We start from the raw sequence: 21,230 nt of genomic DNA, 5'->3' as shown, positions 1-21,230 counted from the left end.
GATTTACAGGAAGAGCTTACTTTCACTCAAGAAGGTATTATACTAAAAGGTTTGAGAACTGTTATACCTCCTGAGAGCTTGAGGCTACAAGTCACTGTAGTGACACACGATGGACATTGTGGCATTGTAGCAACTAAGAGAGACCTCAGAGAGAGAGTGGGGGTTTGTGGCCTTGATGAACGCGTCGAGAAGAAACTGAAAGCATGTTCCCTATGTAACTGTGTTAGACCTGGCATCTTTGGTGTGGTTTCCCCCTATCTTTTTACCTCTACCTCCTGTGTTTTTGATGCTGTGCTGGATTTCGTTTTTGCTGGTTTAGATGCTTTGGACACTCTGCCACTGCTGATCAGTGCCAGAGTGTAAGTGCTCCCTAGGTAAATTAATATTGTGATTGGATGTACCTGATTGGCATAATTGTATCACCATGAAGTCCCTAGTAAAGTGCACTGGGTGTGCCAGGGCTGGTGATGACAAATGCTACTAGTGGGCCTGCAGCACTGATTGTGCCACCCACATGAGTAGCCCTAAAATGGTGTCTCAGGCCTGCCACTGCAGTGCCTGTGTGCAGTCTAGGAACTGCCATGTCCTCCTGGCCAGTGCCCCCACTGACCAGGCCTAACCCTTCCCTTTTTGTGCACATTGGTCACCCCTATGGAAGGACCAAGGTACCCCCCTGGGCAGGGTGCAGTGTATGTAAAAGGTAGAGCATGTACTAGTGCAGGTGACATGCTCTGGTAGTGAATGGCAGCTATTTCAGTTTTTCACTATTGTAAGGCTATCTTGCTCCATAGGTTAACATGGATGGGGAATGCGGGCTACAGTGGCTACCAGCATTTCTTCTCATAGGAACAAGATATGACATAAGAGTCTAGTATCCCTGAACTCAGAATTTAATAACACATCTTTTAGGAAAGGTTGTTTTTAAATCCTGTGTTTGAGAACAGCACTTTTCGAAAGTTGCTGTTCTCTTGTCTGACCCTTCTGTGTGCCTTGGCCTGTTTGTGTATTGACTGTCTGATTTGAGAGTGACAGGGGCTGGGGATTCCCCAGGAGGCTGGCTGAGTCAGCCCTAGGCTGAATGACTGCATTTGCAACTTGAGTGGTGGGGGGAGATAGCACCTGGGCCTGAATAGGGCTGTGCCTGCCTTCCACAATGCTGGCTCCACCTCCTGCTGGGCGGCTGACGACCCTGCCCCTCACTCTGAAAGGAAAGGAGAAGCCAGGTAAACAAAGTGCTCAAGCAACACCCAGAACTGGTTCAGACCGGGCTCAAGGCCCACTTGCACAAAGAGAACAAAGACTTTTATGGGTATAAGTACAGGACCCCTGACAACAGAAAATTAGATCATCCTGGAATCAAGAAGGAACCTCTGCCAAGGAGAAAGCTGAAACTGAAGAAGGAAGACTGTCCTGCTGTTGCTCTGCTGGACTGACCTTCTGTTGCTTTGCTGCCAAGGAGAGGGGAAGGACTTTGCTGTTGTGCTGTGTCCCCTGTCTTGAAGGAATCTCCAAGGGCCTGAGAAGAGCTGGCTCCCTGTTCTGAAGTCCCAGGAACAAAAGGACTTCACCCCCAGCTTCCCTGAACTCTGCTGAGGGAGTTCTGTCCTGCCTAGAGTGCTTGATCCAGTTGTGGGGCCTCTGGAAGTTGTACCTGTGCTGGGAAGCCTGAAACTAAGCTTGAGAGACTTTTGCAATTGAAAAGTTATCGCATCGCTCGCTGCGGAGCGCATCCCCGACAGTGCTAGGAAATTCCCGCCACTACGAAGGTCGAGATCGTCGCAGTGCCTGTTGCCGCTGCCAGAGCCGTCGCATCCTTCGTTTGCGGGACGCACCAGATTGGTGCGGGAAAGTCTAACACCGCTGCGAGTGTCGTCGTAGAGCATGTCGTCGCTGGGTGAGATCGCCGCACCGCTTGCTTGCGGACCGCATCACGTCGCTGCGAGTGTCGTCGCAGAAACCATCGCATCGAGGAGCTGCGAGAGAGAAGATCACCGCTGGTCCGCGCATCGTCGCCCCAGAGATTGTCGCAACTCCAAAGATCGTCGCATCGTGCCTTTGCGAGAACAAACTTCCTACGGAACCTCCGCACCGGAATCCATACAAGTGGCCTTCCTCCCCATACAGACCGGATTCGTCGCAACACACCCGCTGCTTCAGCGGGGCTGTCGCAAACGCCTCCCCAGGGTCTCAGGAGCAACAAATCGCTTGTTTTCCACCGCACCAGCTTCTGCTTTTGGAACTATGTCGCAACTAAAAGGTACTGTGAGTAAACGTGACGCAACTGTGAACTTTTTGCGCATCTGTGGATTATTTTATCGCAACCTGAAGAATTTTATCGCAAACCTTAAGAACTCTTTTGAAACCATATTCTTGAACTGTGTATGTTGGATTTTTATCGTTTTGGTCTTGTCTAGTTTAGATTAAATACCTTTATTTTTCTAAACTTTTGTGGAGTCAGTTTGTGGTGTTTTCACTGTGTTACTGTGAGTGTTGGTACAAATACTTTACACATTGCCTCTGGTTAGTCTAGACTGCTCGTGCCAAGCTACCTAGAGGGTGAGCTGGGATTATCTCAGAGGGTTTCCTCCTTACCCTGACTAGAAGCAATGGTCCCTATTTGGACAGTGGTACCTACCTCTGCCAACTAGAGATCCCCAGTTCTAACAAACTGCCAATGTCCCAAGACAACACAGTATCCACTAAATATGTCTGACCTTCCTAAACAAGCATGGGCGAAAATTGCAACTGATTTCTTTGGACCTTTAAACAATGGCAATCATCACATGGTAGTTACTGATGACTACTCACATTTTTCCTTAGTGGAAGATTTTTCATCGACTATACACTGCAAAGTCATTGACAGACTGGATAATATTTTTACAGCATGGGGTGCTCCCTCCATCTATCAAATATGAAAACAGTCCCTCCTTCAAAAGCAGAGATCTTCCTTAGTTACTTGAACGTCAAGTATCAGAAAAGCAAACCTGTCTGGCCAAAGGCAAATAGCATTGTTGAACACTTTTTTGACACCCTGAAGAAAGTGGTTCAGCGCGATCACAAGTCAGCCTTATGTCCAGCCCTTCGTGCTTATTGTTCAACCACCCATTCTACAACAGTTGAAAGTCCTGCCACTTTGCTGTTTGGGAAAGTCATTGGGACAAAGCTACCACAATGGACCACGTGCAGAGTAATAGACACTGATGAGATTCATGTCACAGTCACTCTCACAAAAGCAAGATGAAGGCCTATGCAGATAAGCATTGATGCGCTCGAGACCTGGTTTACGAAGAAGGAGACCGGGTCCTAGTGAAACAAAAACTGAAATGCAAGTCTGGCGCTTCGTTGAAGATGATCCATTGAGAGTTGTGACAATTAAAGTACATATGGTGACTGCTCAATGTCCTGGAAAGTCCACCACGAGAGACTCATCACATTTCAAACATCTGCCTCAATGTCGGCTCCAGAGGTCATGAGTGATAAAAGTCCACCTAAGTGCCTAAGTCAAGCATCTGAGGTTACATCTTTGATGCCAGATGACAATGCAATTCCTTCAACTCATTTGACTTGATCTGGGAGATTGGTGCGAGCACCTCGACGACTCATTAAGAAACTCTAATGTATAAATGTTTTCAGCACTTTTTTTAAATAAAGGAGATGTAGTGTTGTGTGATCATGTACAGTAGGACCCTTGTGGTCCTCGGTTGACACCTTACAAAGTTACGTAATATGTTGGGAGGTAATTGGGTGTGTCTGGGTGAGTAAACAACGTTTACCCCAAAACTTTTACAACGCAGGGAATCACAATGCGGTGGTTACAACGACCGCCTTGTGATTCCGCATACCATTACTCCGCAAGTCGGAACAACGACTTGCGGAGGGGGGGAGAGGTGTTGGATTTAAAATCCAACACCTTCCATAGCGTCCGCACAGACTGGAGTCGGAATAGTAAATTATACTATTACAGCATCCAGCGCCCCCCTCCGCAAGTCGTTTTGAATTGCGGAGTAATGGTATGCAGAATCACAACACGGTTGTTGTAACGACTGCGTTGTGATTCCCTGCGGGGGGAATAAATGCGAGATAACGGCATAGATTGGTCTGGGTGTGGTCAATAAAGTTTATGATGTAGTGCGCTCAGTTAAACATTGCAGGTCGAAGAATAAAGATGTTTTACAGAGCTCTGTGTGTGGCGTGGTCATTTTCATGCTTCAGAACTGGGGTGGATGTGACACACCCTACCTGGGAATAAGCCCTTAACAAGAAATATTTTAATACTCAATGGGAAGAACACTGTTATGTTGAATATCACGACACAGATGCAGCTTTTCAATTGAAGTAGGTTTATTCGGCAGAGATGAAACCCACACCACAGATTCGCCACGATGGAACCAAAGTACATCATAAAAATATGCAGTTGCAGCCTGAGCTGAGACAACCTAAGTACATCACAACAGACACGTGCATGGCGCAACCTGTAGGGAAATTCTCACTTAGAGCAGTTTCCAATTCCTCCACTCTTGCCTCAGGTGATTTCGCTCACCCACTGGTTCAGTCACTGCCTTTCCTCATTAAGACTTCAGCTGATGCCTGAGATGTTCGTCACCTCAGCATGATGAACTAACTAAGGAGAGCTGACAAGTTGGCCGGCGCTGATCCTCAGCCTGGCCTTAAAGACACACGTGCCCTGGCCTAATGGACATGTGCTCGCAGAGCGCGGGAGATGTCATTAACATTCTGAACTATTTCGTTAGAAGTGACGAAGCAGAACACTCACTAACATGATTTCCAGCCCCATGACAGTCACCATAGTCTTGGCACACAGTTATGTCGGCACAGTTTACATTCCCGCTACGTTTCTCATGCACCAGCCACCCGGGGAGTTGGAGAGAGCCCAGACCTGTCACCTCATCCACACCTTAATGTGTAGAAAGGGAAGAGAGAAAGGCGCAAGTGCAGGAGCCGCTTCGGACAAAGCAGAAGTTCACTCACACAACCTGGCATAAGTTCTTATGACTACAGAGCATGCGTACTGCGTCCAATCAGGGAGCAGGGGTTGCTGCGCATCAAGATTGAAATGCATTGCCAGTTTGGCATGTCAGGTCCAGTACTTGGATAGAAGGGGTACTGAAGGGCAGTGGTGACCTGCACTGTGGGATGTTTGTATGTTACATTGTGGGCGTTGCCGGAAGGAGTGAAGTTAAAATGTAGGAAAGAGGTACATTGACAGATCAGCATGTTTGTGTGCGAGTGTTATATTCGATTAGCATGGGCACTGCGGAATATGATGGGGTGCACTGACGGAGCTGTGTGAAGCATGCAGTACAGAAATGAAGAGATCCAGCAGGACTGAGGTGCATTAGCAGAGCTATGTGTTTGTATCAGTGCTGCATTATCAGGAGGGCTCTAGGCCAGGAATGAGGTGCACTGACAGAGCTGTGTGTAGCATGCAGTGCGGAAATGAAGAGATGCAGCAGGACTGAGGTGCATTAGCAGAGCTATATATTTGTATCTGTGCTGCGTTATCAGGGGTGCTCCAGGCTAGGAGCAAGGAGCATTAACAGAGCTGATTGTGGTATGCAGTGCAGGACTGATGGGCTGCTTCAGGGTTGAGGTGCATTAGGAGAGCTATGTGCTCGTAATACGTTATCTAGGGCGCTCCAGGCCAGGACTGAGGTGCATTAACGGAGCTGTATGTAGGACCCAAAGCTGGATTAGCATAGGGTGTACCCGTTCAAGGTAGAGGTTTACTGGCAGAGCTTTTCGTGTGCCCCTGTGCTGGTTGCGCTGACAGAAGTGTTAGTGTTTTTGACATTGGCTCCTTCCTGACACCACTGGAGTTCCTGCAGGAGTCACAACCACAAATGGTCACTTTTGCTCTTGAGTTCTCTTCCTGTGGAGGTTCCTGCAGGACTTTCTTCCTCACCCAGTGGTCCTTCGCGCTCTTCTCACCTTATGTTTGCTGCTGTATTGTTCTCTTTAGTTTGTCATTCCTGCTATTGTTCCCCTCATGTGTAACTTCCTGCCGCAGTGTTCTCTTCACATGGAGACCTCCGTCGCAGCATGTGCGCCTTTAGCCAGAATTTCCTGCATGAGTATTGCCTTCCTGCAGCGTGAGGCTGTATAGAAAGTTTGCCAGTCCTAGAATTACTGGGAACCACCAGGCCGCCTCACGTGCAGGTTATGCTGCGGCTGCGCATGACAATACTGGCCCAGTCTTGCCCCACCCTATACCTCACCCTGAGGATGAAAACCACACAGATGCGAGCCACACAAAATTTTGTCAGATACGCGCCGGTTTATTTATGAGGTGCGGCGGCGGGAGTTAGTTTAGAAGTACGTTGCAGACGGACCCTGCTGTCGGCAAATGTATTGTGTGCCAAGGGGGCCTCTGGAGCTCGGCCCCCCCGCACTGGGGGCCTGTATTGCGCCCCTGTAGGAACCCTTTCCGAGTTGGAATTATCACCGGAATTAAGAGACTACTTGAAACTAACCTCAGCCCTGAAGAAGTCGCGGGGTAATCCCCTGAAACAGCGACGAAACACGTTTTTGGCTAAGAAGGCTTAAAGATCTTGAATGAAAGACATCTGAACATATAAAGACAAGCATCATTGTGATATTTAATGCAACTTCCTGTATTTACTTTGAATGTCTGCAGAGAATTTGTATATATAGCATATGTGGTCTGCTGGCCACAAATGTGGGGATCTGGTGTTTTTCCCTACCTTATGCACCGTACCAGATTACCTGCCTTAACTGATTTGTACTTTTGATAGAACTTAGAGCGCCATCTTTGCCTATTGCTGACCACCGACTATATAACTAACTAGCAGCCCGTCCCGACGTTGTTCGGGTAGAAAATAGAATGTGTGTAATGTGTGTATTTGGCAAGGGCAATTTATTTTAAAATCTCGCGGTAGACAACATTTTTTGTTTCATTAGAATAGGGACGGAGAAGGCCCAGCTGCAGCCCTGGTTGATGTTAGCAGGCACGTGTAATTGGTGTAGTGATCCACCGCCTGAGCCCGGCTACAGCCCTGGTTGATGTTAGCAGGCGCGTGTAATGTCGTTGAATGAGAGAGGTATCAGCCGCGGGTAAATCCGTTTAATGAGAGAGGTGAGTGACAGCGAGTAGGAGAGGCTGCAGTAATTATCCAAGCAGACACGCTCATTTGCTTGTTCCCCCGCTTGAGGCCCAGATGCAGGCCTGTTTGATGTTAGGAGGCACATGTTCCCCCGCTTGAGGCCCAGCTGCAGCCCTGCTTGATGTTATCAGGCGCGTGTAATTAGTGTACTGATCTGCCGCCTGAGCCCTGCTAGAGCCCTGTTTGATGGTAGCAGGCGCGTGTAATTTCGTTGAATAAGAGAGTTCAGTAACATGGCGCAGGAGAGGCTGCAGTAACGTTACTTACCACGCCTCTAGGTGAACATGTTTGTCACGCCCCCAGCACACGGCCATAGCAGACGATCTTCTGATTAATGTACGACCCATATGGCATGAAGGGCGTAACGTAGCACACGCCCCCAGCGTACCCCTTGATGCGGCGCAATTGCGTTCACATGGCATGAAGGCCGGACACACGCCCCCAGTGTTTCTCATGCCCCCAGCGTGTCACGCCCCCAGCGTGTCACGCCCCCAGCGTGCCCCTTGATGCTGCGCAGCAACATAATTGCCGTTTGTATGTATGATTCACATGGCATGAAGGGCAGACACACGCCCCCAGCGTTTGTCACGCCCCCAGCATTTGTCACGTCCCCAGCCCACGATGTGATGGCCGTACCACACGCCCCCAGCGTTAGTCACGCCTCCAGCCCACGCCCACAGCACAACGCAGACACGCCCACAAGGGACTACTTTGCTGGCACGGTTCTTTTACCTTTTAAATGTATAGAGGAGTTGGCCTAACGGCTAAGGCGCTCGACCTCGGACCTGGGGATCTGGGTTCGAGTCTTGGTAACGACACCAAACATCCTGTGATTCTGGGCAAATCACTTAATCTCCCCGTGCCTAACAAAAATTAATGTGTGTCCTCATGTAACATAACTGGTGCTATGTAAAGTGCTCTGATACCTGATTCAGTTCGGGATACGTTTGCGCTATATAAAACTCTGCAAAAAAATGGTGGCCATCTGCATAGCCTATGTCCTTCTGCTGCAACTGCCCTTTCCAACGCTGTATTGGGTGTTATGATTGGTGCTGTGGTTACTGAGATTACCCGCCTCAAAGGTTTGGGCTCTCTCTTTATAATATTAGTATGGATTATGTTCTTTTGACCAACTTCATACCTGAGGAGGTCCATCTGGCAGTTACTAATGACTGAGCCTACTCATCTCTAGAGGAGCCTTTGGTCCAGCTAGATAGATTGGCTGTGGGGGCTAAAATCTATTTGCATTTTTCCATAGGAGTTGTGATTCCTGAGGCACTGGAGTTGGCACAGTCCCACCATGACTGTGTCAAACACCCAACCTTGTTTCCATCTTAACATGTCTATGTGGGCTATGACATCTCTGAGAACCGCTTGCTTGTGTTTGAGGCTCCATAGGATAGCAGGGTTCTTGAATCCAAAGTTAGCAAAAAAACACTCTATTGGCAACTGTGGAACCTTTCCAAGGTGAGAAAAGCCAGAAATGCACTTCTGTGGCCCTGTTATTTGGGCAGCTCGGTACTCAATGCTGTGGCCTGCTCGTTCCATTTTCGAGCCAAGCGGCCTTCGGCCTTTCAACAAATTCAGTGAATATGATCACTTCTCCCCCCATGACCTCAAAGGGTGGTACCCTTCATGCAAGCCGGGTATGAGAAATGTCACAGAACAGACCTGTGATATCGCCTCAACCGGAATGCTGCAATATCTTATCCACCCGAACCGGGGGGACAAATTTCCAATTTTTCAGAGGACTTTTGAACCTGGCAGCCAATGTGTGCCTGAATGTAAGAAATATCATGGCTACCAGTAGATTTTGGGACCTACTTCAACATTTTGCAGACCGTTCACAGGGCCCCAACTATCAAAAGAAAACGGCGCTCCACCTCTGGCTCTTGGAGGCCGATATGTAGGCACGGTGCCTTTCTGTATTGAGGTTGGTGTTGCTCTCTTATGACTCATGGCCCCAAATTGAGGACCGGTGAGGGCCCGAAGCTCAGGTCCCAATCTATCCACAAGTCCAGGAGCTATCTGAAAGCAGCCTCTTCAAGGCGCGTTCCTCGCGGCACCACACGGGGCTACCTCCTGTCTGCTCACCGCGGTCTCAGGAATCGAGACGCGCCTTCTCATCTGTGACCACGTGTTCAAAGTCGAGAGCTCGTGATGGTCCTTCATTGAAATGTGGCATCAGTGACCCCTTGTCCCACCCAAGACTCTGCAGAGATGTTTCATGCGTGGAATTGGAGCAATCGCTTGCTGGACACGTGGTAAACGACCCACACAGTGGATACCATGCCATGACCATGTCACTCTATCCCCTCCCGGTGCGCTCAAGAGTGTGAGGGTCCCAGAAACACTCCTGGATTGGATTCGTGCAGAACACAGCATTGTTGCCAGATTGCCTTTCATTCCCAGTTTTCTGCATCAGTGAGGCGGCCAGGCCTGGCAGGTTCCTGTGGGCAGGACTCACTTGTTTCTATGCAGGGTCCATAGCCCTGACCTGTAACCTGCATGTATTATAGGATACAGGGCCTGCAGTGTTCACACTCGGAGGAGTCCCAGTGTGTATGCTCTCCTGCTCATCCTGTGACATTGTCCCTGTGACAGACCCCCTGCAGGGACCCCCAGGGCAGCGCTGACCCAGTCTGCAGCCCATACTAAGGAATCCCTGGGTAAGTAGCGTTGGCAGCATTTACTGGGCTGATGATATTACTTTAATAAAGGGATCTAGAAAAGGCCCAGCAAGAAGTGATGACATGTGACGTCTGTGTGAGCATCACCGGGCGCGCCGCTGCAGCGCCGGGAACCTCTCTGCACCGCGTGGAACGCATCAGAAGACCATCACTGCTTTTACTCCAACATATCATTACCTGCACTGTTATTATTGATAATGCAGGTCCTAGTGCACCCCTAAGCATTATGCGGCAGTTGGGAGAGATACCCCTCATTATGCGGCACCCGGGAGAGAGGTTCCTGGATGTCCCAGGGTCACTCTTCTGGTATTTCTTCCCTGAGGATTTCGAGGAACTTTATAAAACCCTTGTGAGGTGCCGGGGGTTAGAAGGGCCTCGCGCTGACATGAGCAGGGTGCATGAAAAGCTGACGCTCCTTTTATGGAATATTTTAAATGTAACCTCTGTTCACTTCGATTTCTCATCGCTGTGTCAAGATAACCTATGAGTTTCCATCGCTGAGATGACGCGCACACTGTTGTGCTAAGACGAAAACAGGGCGGAGACGTCAGCAGTTGTAGCGCCTCGATGGGTCTTGGTCTCTGCGTGGCGCTACTTCTGCTGTGCTGCGCATCCGCAGACACCCGAGGCTCTGCCTGCAGGTTACACGTTTGGAAGCAGGAGTCTTACTACAGGGATGGAGCCCTGCTCCTGGGGGCCTCCCTGGCGGTCCACGCCGCCCACAGCGCCTCGGAGCCCCGCTTCACGGAGGAGCCGGGGCCCGTCTCCTGCGAGGGGTAGGAGAGCAGTGGTACACTGCATGGGGGCTGTGAGAGGGCTCCTGGCCGCTCCTACCTCTGGGCATGTCCGACCTCGCAGGGCGTCGTTTCCGCGCTCCTGGCCGCTCCTCCTCGCGCTCCTGTCCGTTCTTGGCTCCTGGCTCCTGGCCGACCTGTTTACTTTACCAAAATGTCCGACCCTTGATGTCAGCACGCACGTCGTTAGCGCACACGCCCACCTCAGAGATGGCGCTACTTCCAAGGGACTACTTTGGCAAAGAACGTACTTTGCCCTTCTAACATATATATTTTTTTGGTATATAGCCTATGTCCATCTGCTTACCCTGACAATTCCAATGATGTATTGGGTGTTTGGATTGGCGCTGTGGTTCCCGAGTTTACCCGCCTCAAAGGTTCCCAGTTCTCTCTTTATAATAGTAGTATAGATATTTTGTGTATTGTTTTGTGGTTGAAACAATCAGAAATGCTTAGGCTGAGCTCCCTGGCTTCCAGTAATGACTACGTAGGGGCTCTGGATTCAAATAATGATTTAGTAGCGGTCCCCCGGCTCCAGTAATGAATAAATGGGGTCTACTGAAGTCAAAAGGTTAAGGCGCATTGATCTAATACATTAATTGTATAATACTTATTCTGCAAAAATACAGACATGGATTGGAGTGCATGGGCTCCTACACTTTAATTTTGATTTAAATTAGTTTTGATCCAAATTTAAATATGAATGCAATCAACATTATTAAGTCACAAATCTCTTGCCAGTGGTTCAATATAATTCAATAGGAGGAATTCTGAGCTATACCTTACCATACTCTGATTTTTTTCGGCCATGAAATTGGCCCCCATAGAAAGTTGTATGGCATTTTCTAGTCTGGCGCGGAGAAGTTTGAAAACGAATGTTCCCAAATGAGGGGGTTCGAGTTTGGGATTTTATTTCCATATGTTCTTGATTTTCCCCTGTGGAATGTTCTTCACTCTCGTTAAACTCCATGGATGTTTTCTGGGGACAAGCCTACAAACAAAAAAAATATGTTTAAAAGTAAATCAAAATCACTGGAATATCAATAGGTCTGGCTTATAAATGAAAGTGGCTCCCAAGTCATTAATGGTTTTAGGCACCTAATATGTTGACCATTCTTCCACCCTTTGACTCATTCTTTCATTAAACCGCACCACTCAGATACTGTGTTTTTGTGGTTGGTGTAAATCTGATTAACCGTTTTTTGCTACCAAAAAATGTGTTGAGTGAGTGAAGATGGGGTAATTCCCTTAAAATATCTTAGCATGTGGCTTCAGAGACATGAAAAACACAAATCCTAATTTTTTCAGCCATCTTGAATTCTCTTGTTTAATGAAAAACTCATGAATTCGGTTGGCTGCAATGTTTTTTGTAAGGACATGGGAAAGCAGTACAAACAATGCTTTTTTTTAAAACGCTTTTTTGACTGCTTTAAAAAGAACAATAACAGCAGTATTGGGTAAAACCAAAGATGTACAGGACAGCATAAATGAGGCAGAAAAACAAGAAGACGACAATGGCCAATATGTCCCCACGTATTCACTGTGGCCCCAAACCCGCAATCCACCGGAGTTGCACCTACATTCATCACATCCCCGAATTGCCCTCAATAGGCTCACTGACTCTAATCACTCCATCCCCATCACTCTCTTCAGTTCCAACATTCTCACTGACAGAGGAAGTACCTGATGCCTCTGGATCTGGAAAGACATCACATAGATCGCTCCAGAAAGCAAGTCTTCTACTACTTTGTCATCTTGTTTACTCAGCCTCATATGAGATTCTTCAGTTACAGGCCATTCCATAACATCACTGCACAAACTATTAAAATCAGGCGCTCTCTGTCCCATCTAGGTAATTGCAATCCGGCGCCTGGCCAGGACTAATGTCAGATGCAAAAAATCGATATGACATTTTCTTGCCTTAGGTCTTCTAATATTGCCTAATAGACAGCACTGCGGTGTGTGGTCAAATGGTATATGCATGGCTCTCTGGATCTGAGTCCAGAATCCCGGCACCTCCCAACACTGTCTGGCTAAGTGCATGAAAACAGCCCCTCTAATACCACATCCAGGGCAAGCATCTGCACTGGAAGGGAATACATTTTACGGAGTCTTACGTAGACTTGGCTCTCTCAGGACTCCGTTGCTATTCCGGCCCTGGCCCTGCCGCTGGCTATGCTCTGAACAATCTGAACAGAACGGCTGGGAGAGGCGAGGGCATTGCAATCATATATGAAGTTGCCAACGCCTGTAGTCTCATCCCGGGAAAACTTTCCCGACTGTGAAAGCGCACTTTTTAACATTGCACTGACGGACAATTTCACATTTTCTGGGCTGCTAATCTACGGTCGGCCAGGCCCATCCAGTGCTTTTAGAGAAGCTTTGGCCAATGCTGTCACCACACTGGTACTTAATACAGCAATTTTAACATTTTAGGAGACCTGAATCTCCATCTGGAATCACTCTGTGATCCTGATATCAACAACTTCGTAGGTGGCATGGCAGCTTGTCAACTGTCTCAACTTGTCCCGGGGCCCTGGCTGGCCATCTACTCGACCCCATTTTTTCCAACATCCCGTCATTAGAGATTCAGGCCCCCCTCCCTATGACATGGACCGACCACTCCCTTATTTCTTTACTTATATGCCTAGCAGGATCTAAATCACAGCCCCACCGCAATCCTTTGAATAAACACCCTTGGCACATACTAGATCCTGCCAACTTCCGCGTTGCCCTAAACACTCAGAGACCTGAACTGCCCACCAACATAGAGGCAGCCAACAAATCCTTTTTGGGCTGGGTCACTAAAGCACTGGATAACCGAATTCCAGCCAAATTGACCTATCCTAAAAGGACGTGGGCCAACACTTGGGTCCACGATTCTCTGACTTTAGCGAGGAAGAATTTTAAAGTCCTCGAACGCGCCCGAGGACGGCCCTACAAACCCATAGCCAAATCACAGTACAGAAACTCTATCAAAGCCTATCATGAACTGGTCCGAAAGGCTAGGGCTGCATATGTTGCCATAAAATAAACACGAGTAGCAACCCCACCAAAACTAATTTTTCTCTCCTAAAAGACATGGTGAAATCCTCTCCTGTCCCAGATAGCACCATATCTTCCAACTCTCAGTGTTAGGTAATGGCTAAATTCTTCATTGCCAAGGTCAAGTGTATCTATGGCAGTTTCTGCCCTGAGAATATATATCCAGACCCCCTTGTGGGGTCTCTCTCAGCTTTGCAATCCTCTCTCTTTCTTCCTTAACTCCTATCTCCTTTGAAGCCCTCGCAGTCTTGTTTACCAAGGTAAAGTCGAGGTCTCCGGACAATTCTCTCAGACCGACCTCTTTATAAAGTTCCAGCAGTGTCTCCTACCAGGGTGTCTGGAATTAACAAATCTGTCTCTATCCTATGTGTTGATCCCAGAATCTTGTAAACACGCCAAAGTTATTTCTCGGCTGAAAAAACCTACACTGGAGGCTTCTAGGCCTGAAAATTTCCATCTGATTTCCCTGCTCCCATTCCTTGCTAAAATAACAGAATCGTAGGTAAACACTATCTTAATCAGTTCCTGGAACTCAATTCGATTCTGGACCCCTCTCAAAATGGTTTCAGGCGTAGTCATAGTACTGAGTCTGCTCTGCCTGTGGTCACTGTGCAGCTGCGGGCCTCTCTGTACGAGGGTAGAACCTCGGTGCTGATTCTGCTCAACCTGAGCACAGCATTCAACACAGTCTCCCACATCGTGCTAGACCGGTTGCGGCAGTTCGGCATCGGTGGCAAAGCCCTCTCCTGGTTTTCATCTTTCTTGGCCGATAGGACTTTTCAAGTCATCTCTCCACCTTTCCATTCCCACATTAACCATCTACGCTGTGGCGTCCCCCATGACTCAGCATTGGGTCCTACCCTGTTCAATATCTACATCTGGCCGTTGGCTCTGGTAGTAAAAGCTCGTAACATCTCCTTGGTGTCGTATGCAGATGACATGCAGCTGGTGCTCTCCTTCTCTAATGATCCTTGTCAGGACACCGTGAAATTTCAGGAGGATCTGTCACCATCTCTGGTTGGATGGCAAGCCAATTGTCTTCAAAAGAACTGCACTAAGTCAGAAATTCTTCTCTTAGGTAGGGACACCCACCTTCGGGGTAGCCATTGGTGGCCTCCCGTGCTTGGCTCACCCCCCCTGCCTAAACCTGCTGGTAAGAACCTTGGTGTCTGAGTGGATAGCACCCTCTCTTTTGATGCCCACGCTAAATCAGTAGCAGGCACCTGTTTTGGATTGTTACGGGGCCTAAAGCCCATCGTAGGACTCTTTGATTCTCACACTTGTCAGCTGAATGCCCAATCTACTGTCCTGGCTAGGCTGGACTACTGCAACGCCCTGCTTCTTGGCTCTTATAAGTCAGTGATCAAAAGGCTCCAGCACGCCCAGAACACCGCATCCTGTACTCTGTTCGCACTTCCTAAGCATCGCCCTGTCTCTGGCCTCCTCCGCCAGCTACACTGGCTGCCAATAGAGCAAAGAATTCCCTTTAAAGTTTTTGTATCACTCACAAAATTCTTTCGGGCCCCTGCCCTGTGATTCTGAGTGATCTTTGTTTTCCTCTCGTACCTGCCCTTGCCTTGCGCTCAGCGGATCTCCATCTGTCCAGGGTGCCCTGGGTACGCAGGGCCAGAGCTGGAGGGTGCTCTTTCAAGGCGATAGCGCCCACCCTTTGGAACTCCCTGCCTCTTCCCACCTGATGCACTTCTAACCATTTTTCCTTTAGAAGGGCCGTGAAGACTTGGCTATTCTCTCATCATTAGTTGCTTCCGCCTACCCACTCCACCCCGCTGCCTTTAGCGCTGGGATGCCCCGTTGCTGGGACAGCCATGCACTCTATAAATATTTTAACATAACAAATTAGGTGTAAGCCCTTAGGGGTGAAGTAAGTCCTATGCAGAAACTTAAAGTGCACTAACTTAAATCTGGCATTACAGGAGAGGATCTGGGTGAGCCTGTTAACTCTAGCTCCAGTCTGACACAGCAAATTATGTGTACAAGTCTATGTCCTAGGCAAGTGGGGAGCATGAGGGAGAGTTCACCAAATCAGAGATCATGACCTTATATAACAACGTGAACAGGTGGGGACCCGCGCCACAGGTCAGTAGGATCCCCAGAGTCTGTGAAGGAGGTGGAGCAGGTGGGAAGTACGGCCAGACTTTCCTGTCTATATTGGCAAATCCCGCATGTTGTAGGAATTAACTGGGCCCAAGGGAGAAGGTGAGGCATGCCTCCATGAATGGGAGGAAATTCTCAGTTGGGTACAGGTCCCCAAGGAGTTCACATCCATCGTCTCGCCATATTTGAAAGGTCATATTGTCCATTATTTGTCAAACAGGTTTCAGGATCCAAAGGTGGAGTTCTCGGTGGAAGGGGGCACGTTTTAGTACAGTCTGAACATATTTATGCCAGATGTCGGCGTATGTCTGACTATTTGAGAGACATCCTACGGGAGTCCTGCACCCTCTAATTGAGAGTTCAGGTAAGCGGTACATCTCCATTCTACCAGTTAGTAAATGATTTTCACAATTGTCTGTGGGGTCTAACCAACAAGCCACATGCTGTAGTTCGGCGGCAAAATAATATGAATCATGGGGTCTCCAGACCTCCCTCGTCGTGCTGTCTGGTCAGTGTCGCCAGGGCAACCATACTATGCCCTCCCACCCAATGAAGAGATATAATGATGGAGTCTAATTGTCAAAAAATCCTAGATGGTATAGGAGACAAGGAATTCTGTAGGAAGTACAGGCATCTGGGGAGCAGAACCATCTTGGCTATAGTCAATCGACCCATTAATGATAGAAGTAACATGTTCCAAAAGAGGGCAGATGACTGAAGCCCCGGGGAGTGACCTTAGCTCCCTCAAGAGTGATTAAGTGAGTTACAAGTGGAGGGGTCTGTTTTCTGGTAATATACAGGCTAAGAGACGGTAAGCGCGGCATTTATCCCAGTCATTGTCATTTTCTCCCTTTGTATGTCCGCCTGAAGCAGTCGGCAAACTCCGCATGGGAGGCCCAAACAGTACTTTGCCTTAAAGACTTCCATGGAACAATGTGAGGTGGAGCCCCATTTCGTATCAAGATAGTCAGTAAGGATCAGGTCCAACGTCTCACGACCATCTACATTGTCTAAGAGGTCTGCTGGGAGTCTCCACGACAGTCCTGCCTGTAAGGCATTGCCCCAATCCAGTTTAGGGCTAACAAGGGAATGATTGGATTAAAATCTTGCTGTGTGTGTAATCTCTACAGCTTCTGACACTCCTTCTAGCCCAATTTCTGTCTCAATGTCAAGTGTTAATAACGATAGCCCACATGTAACGACCAGAGGGCAGAAGGCAAGATGTAAGTTAAAACATATTAATAAGGAAGGGTCACTCGCAAAAAAATGTTAAAGGGAATGTTGGCCATAAACAGCGAAAAATTCCTGTAAAACCAACTGTAATAAAAGGAACAAATAGTAACAGTCAGACAGAGAGTATTTTTCCTTCAAGTAGTATAGGCAATCAAGCAGCTGAGGAGTGCTTTTGGGGAAGAATGGAGACACTTTTGACAACTCTTCTAGAACCTATCCGTTTAAAAGTTACGAATATACAAACCAGGGTAACTAATATGGAGGAAAAGATTGTTAGTAATCAAAAGTCTATTCAGGACAAATTAATTCCTAGATTACCTCAACCAATTCTGAAGGATTCAAATGGAATGCTTAATAATACACCAAGGGTCCCAGTAACTCAAACTCAATCCAAAAATAGTGATGCTAGCGGACGACTGGAGCCCACAGAGTCAAGGGGTAATATTGGACCTAATGCTCCTGGTCCATCTGGCACTGTCCAAATAAATACTAACAAGAACGTAAGACAAATAAAAAGAGTAGAGGATAATAGAGAGGCTAATGTATCTTCAACCTTACCCATTTTAAATCTACATCATGAAGCACTGCCATATACAGTGGTGCTGGCTTATGCTCCTCCCCTTCCGTCCAATGTCTTTGAACATTGGTCAACTTTGAGGAACAAATCCCTCCATTTTTTATCTGCTAAGCTTGGACCCAGTAACTCTTTGTTTTCTGAATTTAAAAAGGTCAGAAGAGTGAGCTGGGTGGGTATGTCAAATAAATCACTGAGTGGGGGCTGTGTAATTGTAACATTTCGGTCACCTATGCTGGTTCGTGATATAATCGAGAGGGGTTGTACTGGGTCTGTTGATCCTGATTTTGTTAACATCGTCCCCCTCGGTTTTTTCTACTGCCCCCCGCGGCCGGTTAGGTGTCTAGGACCCCCTCGTCCACTATTACATCAGGGGGGTCAAACGGGAGATAGATATGCTATTCCAACATTTAATCCCTTTAACATCCTTAGTGGACTAGATAATAATGACTACAGTTAGACACTTTACAAAATCCCCCAGGCATAGCAGCTGACCTTATGTCTGTAGTTAGCCACAGGGAAAATCAAAAGGTAGGTAGGGGGAATGTTCCTAACATGATAGGGGTTGAGGGCTCCATAGGAGGCCTGGAGGTGCGGGAAACGGAGTTAGAGATAGGGAGCGAGCATAGGACTGTGACCCTATCTGTAGATCATAGTCCTGTTGCTGTCACTCCTATTTCTCCCCCACTGGTCCCCACGTTATGCAGTGTTTCCTCTTGGAACATTGCCGGCATCAAATCTAAAATTGGTAATCCACTCTGGCAGGACTTCATCCTTACTCAAGACTTAATTTGCCTCCAAGAAACATGGAGTAGGGATCCAGTCCATCTTGGTGTTTTTAAGACCTTCCATACCCCAGCTGTGGAGGTAATACATGGAAGAGCAAAGGGGGGATTGAGCATTTATTTGTCCAATAAGTTGAATATAATAAGGGTCACAGAGCCTGTTAAAGATATCTATTTCCAACTTTTGATACTTGTTTTGGCTCCTGATATTCCAATTGCCCTACTCAATCTATATAATAATATTCCTCTTGCTGATGTATCTAGTGTCTTCAAAAAATTGGGCAATGCACTGTCTTTACAGGATAAGGTTTTTAGACATGATTTGATGATACTCTTTTTAGGAGATTTTAACTGTATTTTGTGTAACATGATGGATGATAACAGGTGTGGAATGACACGGGAAGACGGCATGTGCCAGTCACACTTTAATCATTCCGTCTTGGGTGAACAATTTAATGAATTGCTTGGTAAATTTGATTTGGGATTTGCAAACGAAGTTAGTATGATACCATCTTCCCTATCCCCAACATTTAATGGGAGGGGTTGTGCTTCTATTATTGATTATGCTCTTGTAACAAATTAGCATGCAAATAGAGTTTACTCTTTTAAGGTCTCAGATATTGCGTTAAGTGACCACTTTCCGCTCTGTGTAACCATTCTGATCCCAAAGAAGTCTACCTTAACACGTAAAATAGAAAGGGACACTGTGGATGAAAATCTGTCTATCGGTAGCACAAATGGTTATTCGTTAAGATGGGCTGTGGTGGATCAAACTGAAATACTTAACACAATAATTGGAAAATGCACATCTGAGCTAGCGATTTGTTTGAGGGAAGATTCGACACCTGAAATGCTCCTTGCAGCTTTTCTCACCATTTCTAATGAAATTAAGATCTCCCTTATGAGACAGTGTAAAAATGCCAAACAAAAAGGAGGATGGTTTGACGCTAGCTGCACTAGAGCTTATGCACTTCTAAAGAAAGAATTGCATAAGAAACCTAGATGTGCTAAGGAAATTGTTAGACTGAGGAAAGAGTATAAAATCGCTATAAAAAACAGAAAGAACAAGCTGAAAGTAGAAGCTTGGGAAGCCCTGCATCTAGCTTCAGGCAGGAACGATAGTGCGGGCTTCTGGAAGATTATCAGAACTTCCTTTCTTAGAGACGAGGTTGGTCCTGGACTAGAGATTGCAATTTCTGAATCAGATTGGATTGGCCATTTTTCTAAAGTTAATGAGGGTGAGGGATTGACGAGTCCTCCCTCTGTCTCTTTTGCCCACTCCACATCAAGAAATTTAATGTTCACCCTAGAAGAGGTCGAAAAAGCCTTGCATATAAGCCAGGTTGGGAAGGCCCCTGGTCCGGACGGTGTCCCTATAGATATATATTTTTTTTAAAATCTTTTTATTGAAAGAAATCCGACTCCATAACATTGCACATCAGTTAGCAGCAGAAATGCATTGACAATCATTAATAGAAGCAATCACAGCCATACTTAAGAAATCCAACCTACCCGCCATGTCCAACCCTCCCTTCCGACATAGACCCTGTCTCCACACCACCCCAATTGACCCCCCCAATGCATGCATGTAAGGACAGAACACCCCCCCTCCCCACCCACTACACCCTACACAAAATGTAACACCTTGGCCTATAGTGCAACCATGACCCAGGGGGGCCAAAGCAGGAATAGCGCCACAGTCCCACCACGTTGTCAATGCACATCTGTCAGGTGAAGGCTCCACCCTGTGCCCTTCTCACGTCGGGTCTCCACTCGACTGTGAGTCCATCCAATCTCTATAGCGCCTCCAGGCCGCCCATAAATTCTCCCATTTCTTAGGGCAACGTTGACTTTTGTAAATGACCTTCTCTGCCCGCTGGCACCAATCCAGGTCCCGCTCCCACTCTTCCACCGTTGCCGTCAGATCGCTACCCCATAACCTTGCAATGTTCCTTTACACAGTCCCATAAAATTTGAAAGCAGGTCCCTTCCTCCCCGCACCCCCTGAGGCAGAAGCAGGAGTCTACATAGCCTATTCGGTACTGTGTTGTGCGTGGGGTGTAAGATCTGTGCAGGATGTGAAGTTGAACCAGCCGGAACCACGCGTGAATCGCCACCTCCCTGGGGCACTGCAGGGCCTCCCCCCAGTCACCATCCTCCAGCAGCCCCAGGTCTGTCTTCTACCTTTCCCGCAGGGGCCCCAGCGTGTCCGGAATGTTGTTACTGAGTTTTTTATATGTGAGCGAGATTGCTTTGTCGATCATTGGGTCTAGTAACAATCTGTCCTCCAGCGGAGCATATTCAGGCAGCTCCTCCCCTGAGGCCAGATGCCTGTGCAGAGTGAACTTCAACTGATGGTAGTGAAGGAATTCTCCGCTCTCCATCTGGTATTCGGCCTGCAGGTCAGCAAAGTTAACCATCTCTCTCCGTTTAAAATAATAATAAATAATAATAATAAAAGCCTTTTATATAGCGCCTGGTTACACTAGGGAAACAGTGTGTCCCCGCGCGTGTCCCCGCGCGTTTCCAAATGTCCCCCAGCACATCAATACCTATCAAGCCCCATCTGCGTAGATCCTGCAATTTTGCCACCGCCGGCAGAAAGGAGCCCGCCCACAAAGGAGTCTGCTCCGTGAGCTTCGCCTCCCACCCGAGCAATTTCATCGCTCATCTCCATACCGCAACCACCGCTGCCGTTTGGGGAGGAAGAGGGCGGCACCGCCTACCTCTGGTATATAAGGCTGCTAGGTATGTGTCGCTGCCGAAGGCCTGCCTGTCTACCCTGTAGGCTGGTTCCTCCAGAGGGGAGAACACCCATCCATTCACATTAATTAGTTGTGTCGCCAAATAAT

At 47.7% G+C, this 21,230-nt stretch overlaps 1 protein-coding gene across 1 annotated transcript in view; it reads right to left on the bottom strand.

Annotated features, from left to right (window-relative positions):
• KIAA2012 (KIAA2012 ortholog) overlaps nt 1-21,230 on the bottom strand; it is a 758,941-nt gene that overhangs the window by 540,534 nt on the left and 197,177 nt on the right. The window contains exon 6 of the mRNA XM_078680227.1: nt 11,413-11,605. Within this exon, the coding sequence (XP_078536353.1) occupies nt 11,413-11,605 (193 nt within the window). The remainder of the gene's footprint in view (nt 1-11,412; nt 11,606-21,230) is intronic.

Source organism: Lissotriton helveticus, chromosome 3_1 (assembly GCF_964261635.1).
Source record: "Lissotriton helveticus chromosome 3_1, aLisHel1.1, whole genome shotgun sequence".
Lineage (NCBI taxonomy): Eukaryota > Metazoa > Chordata > Amphibia > Caudata > Salamandridae > Lissotriton > Lissotriton helveticus.
This window is presented reverse-complemented; position numbering and strand designations above follow the sequence as displayed.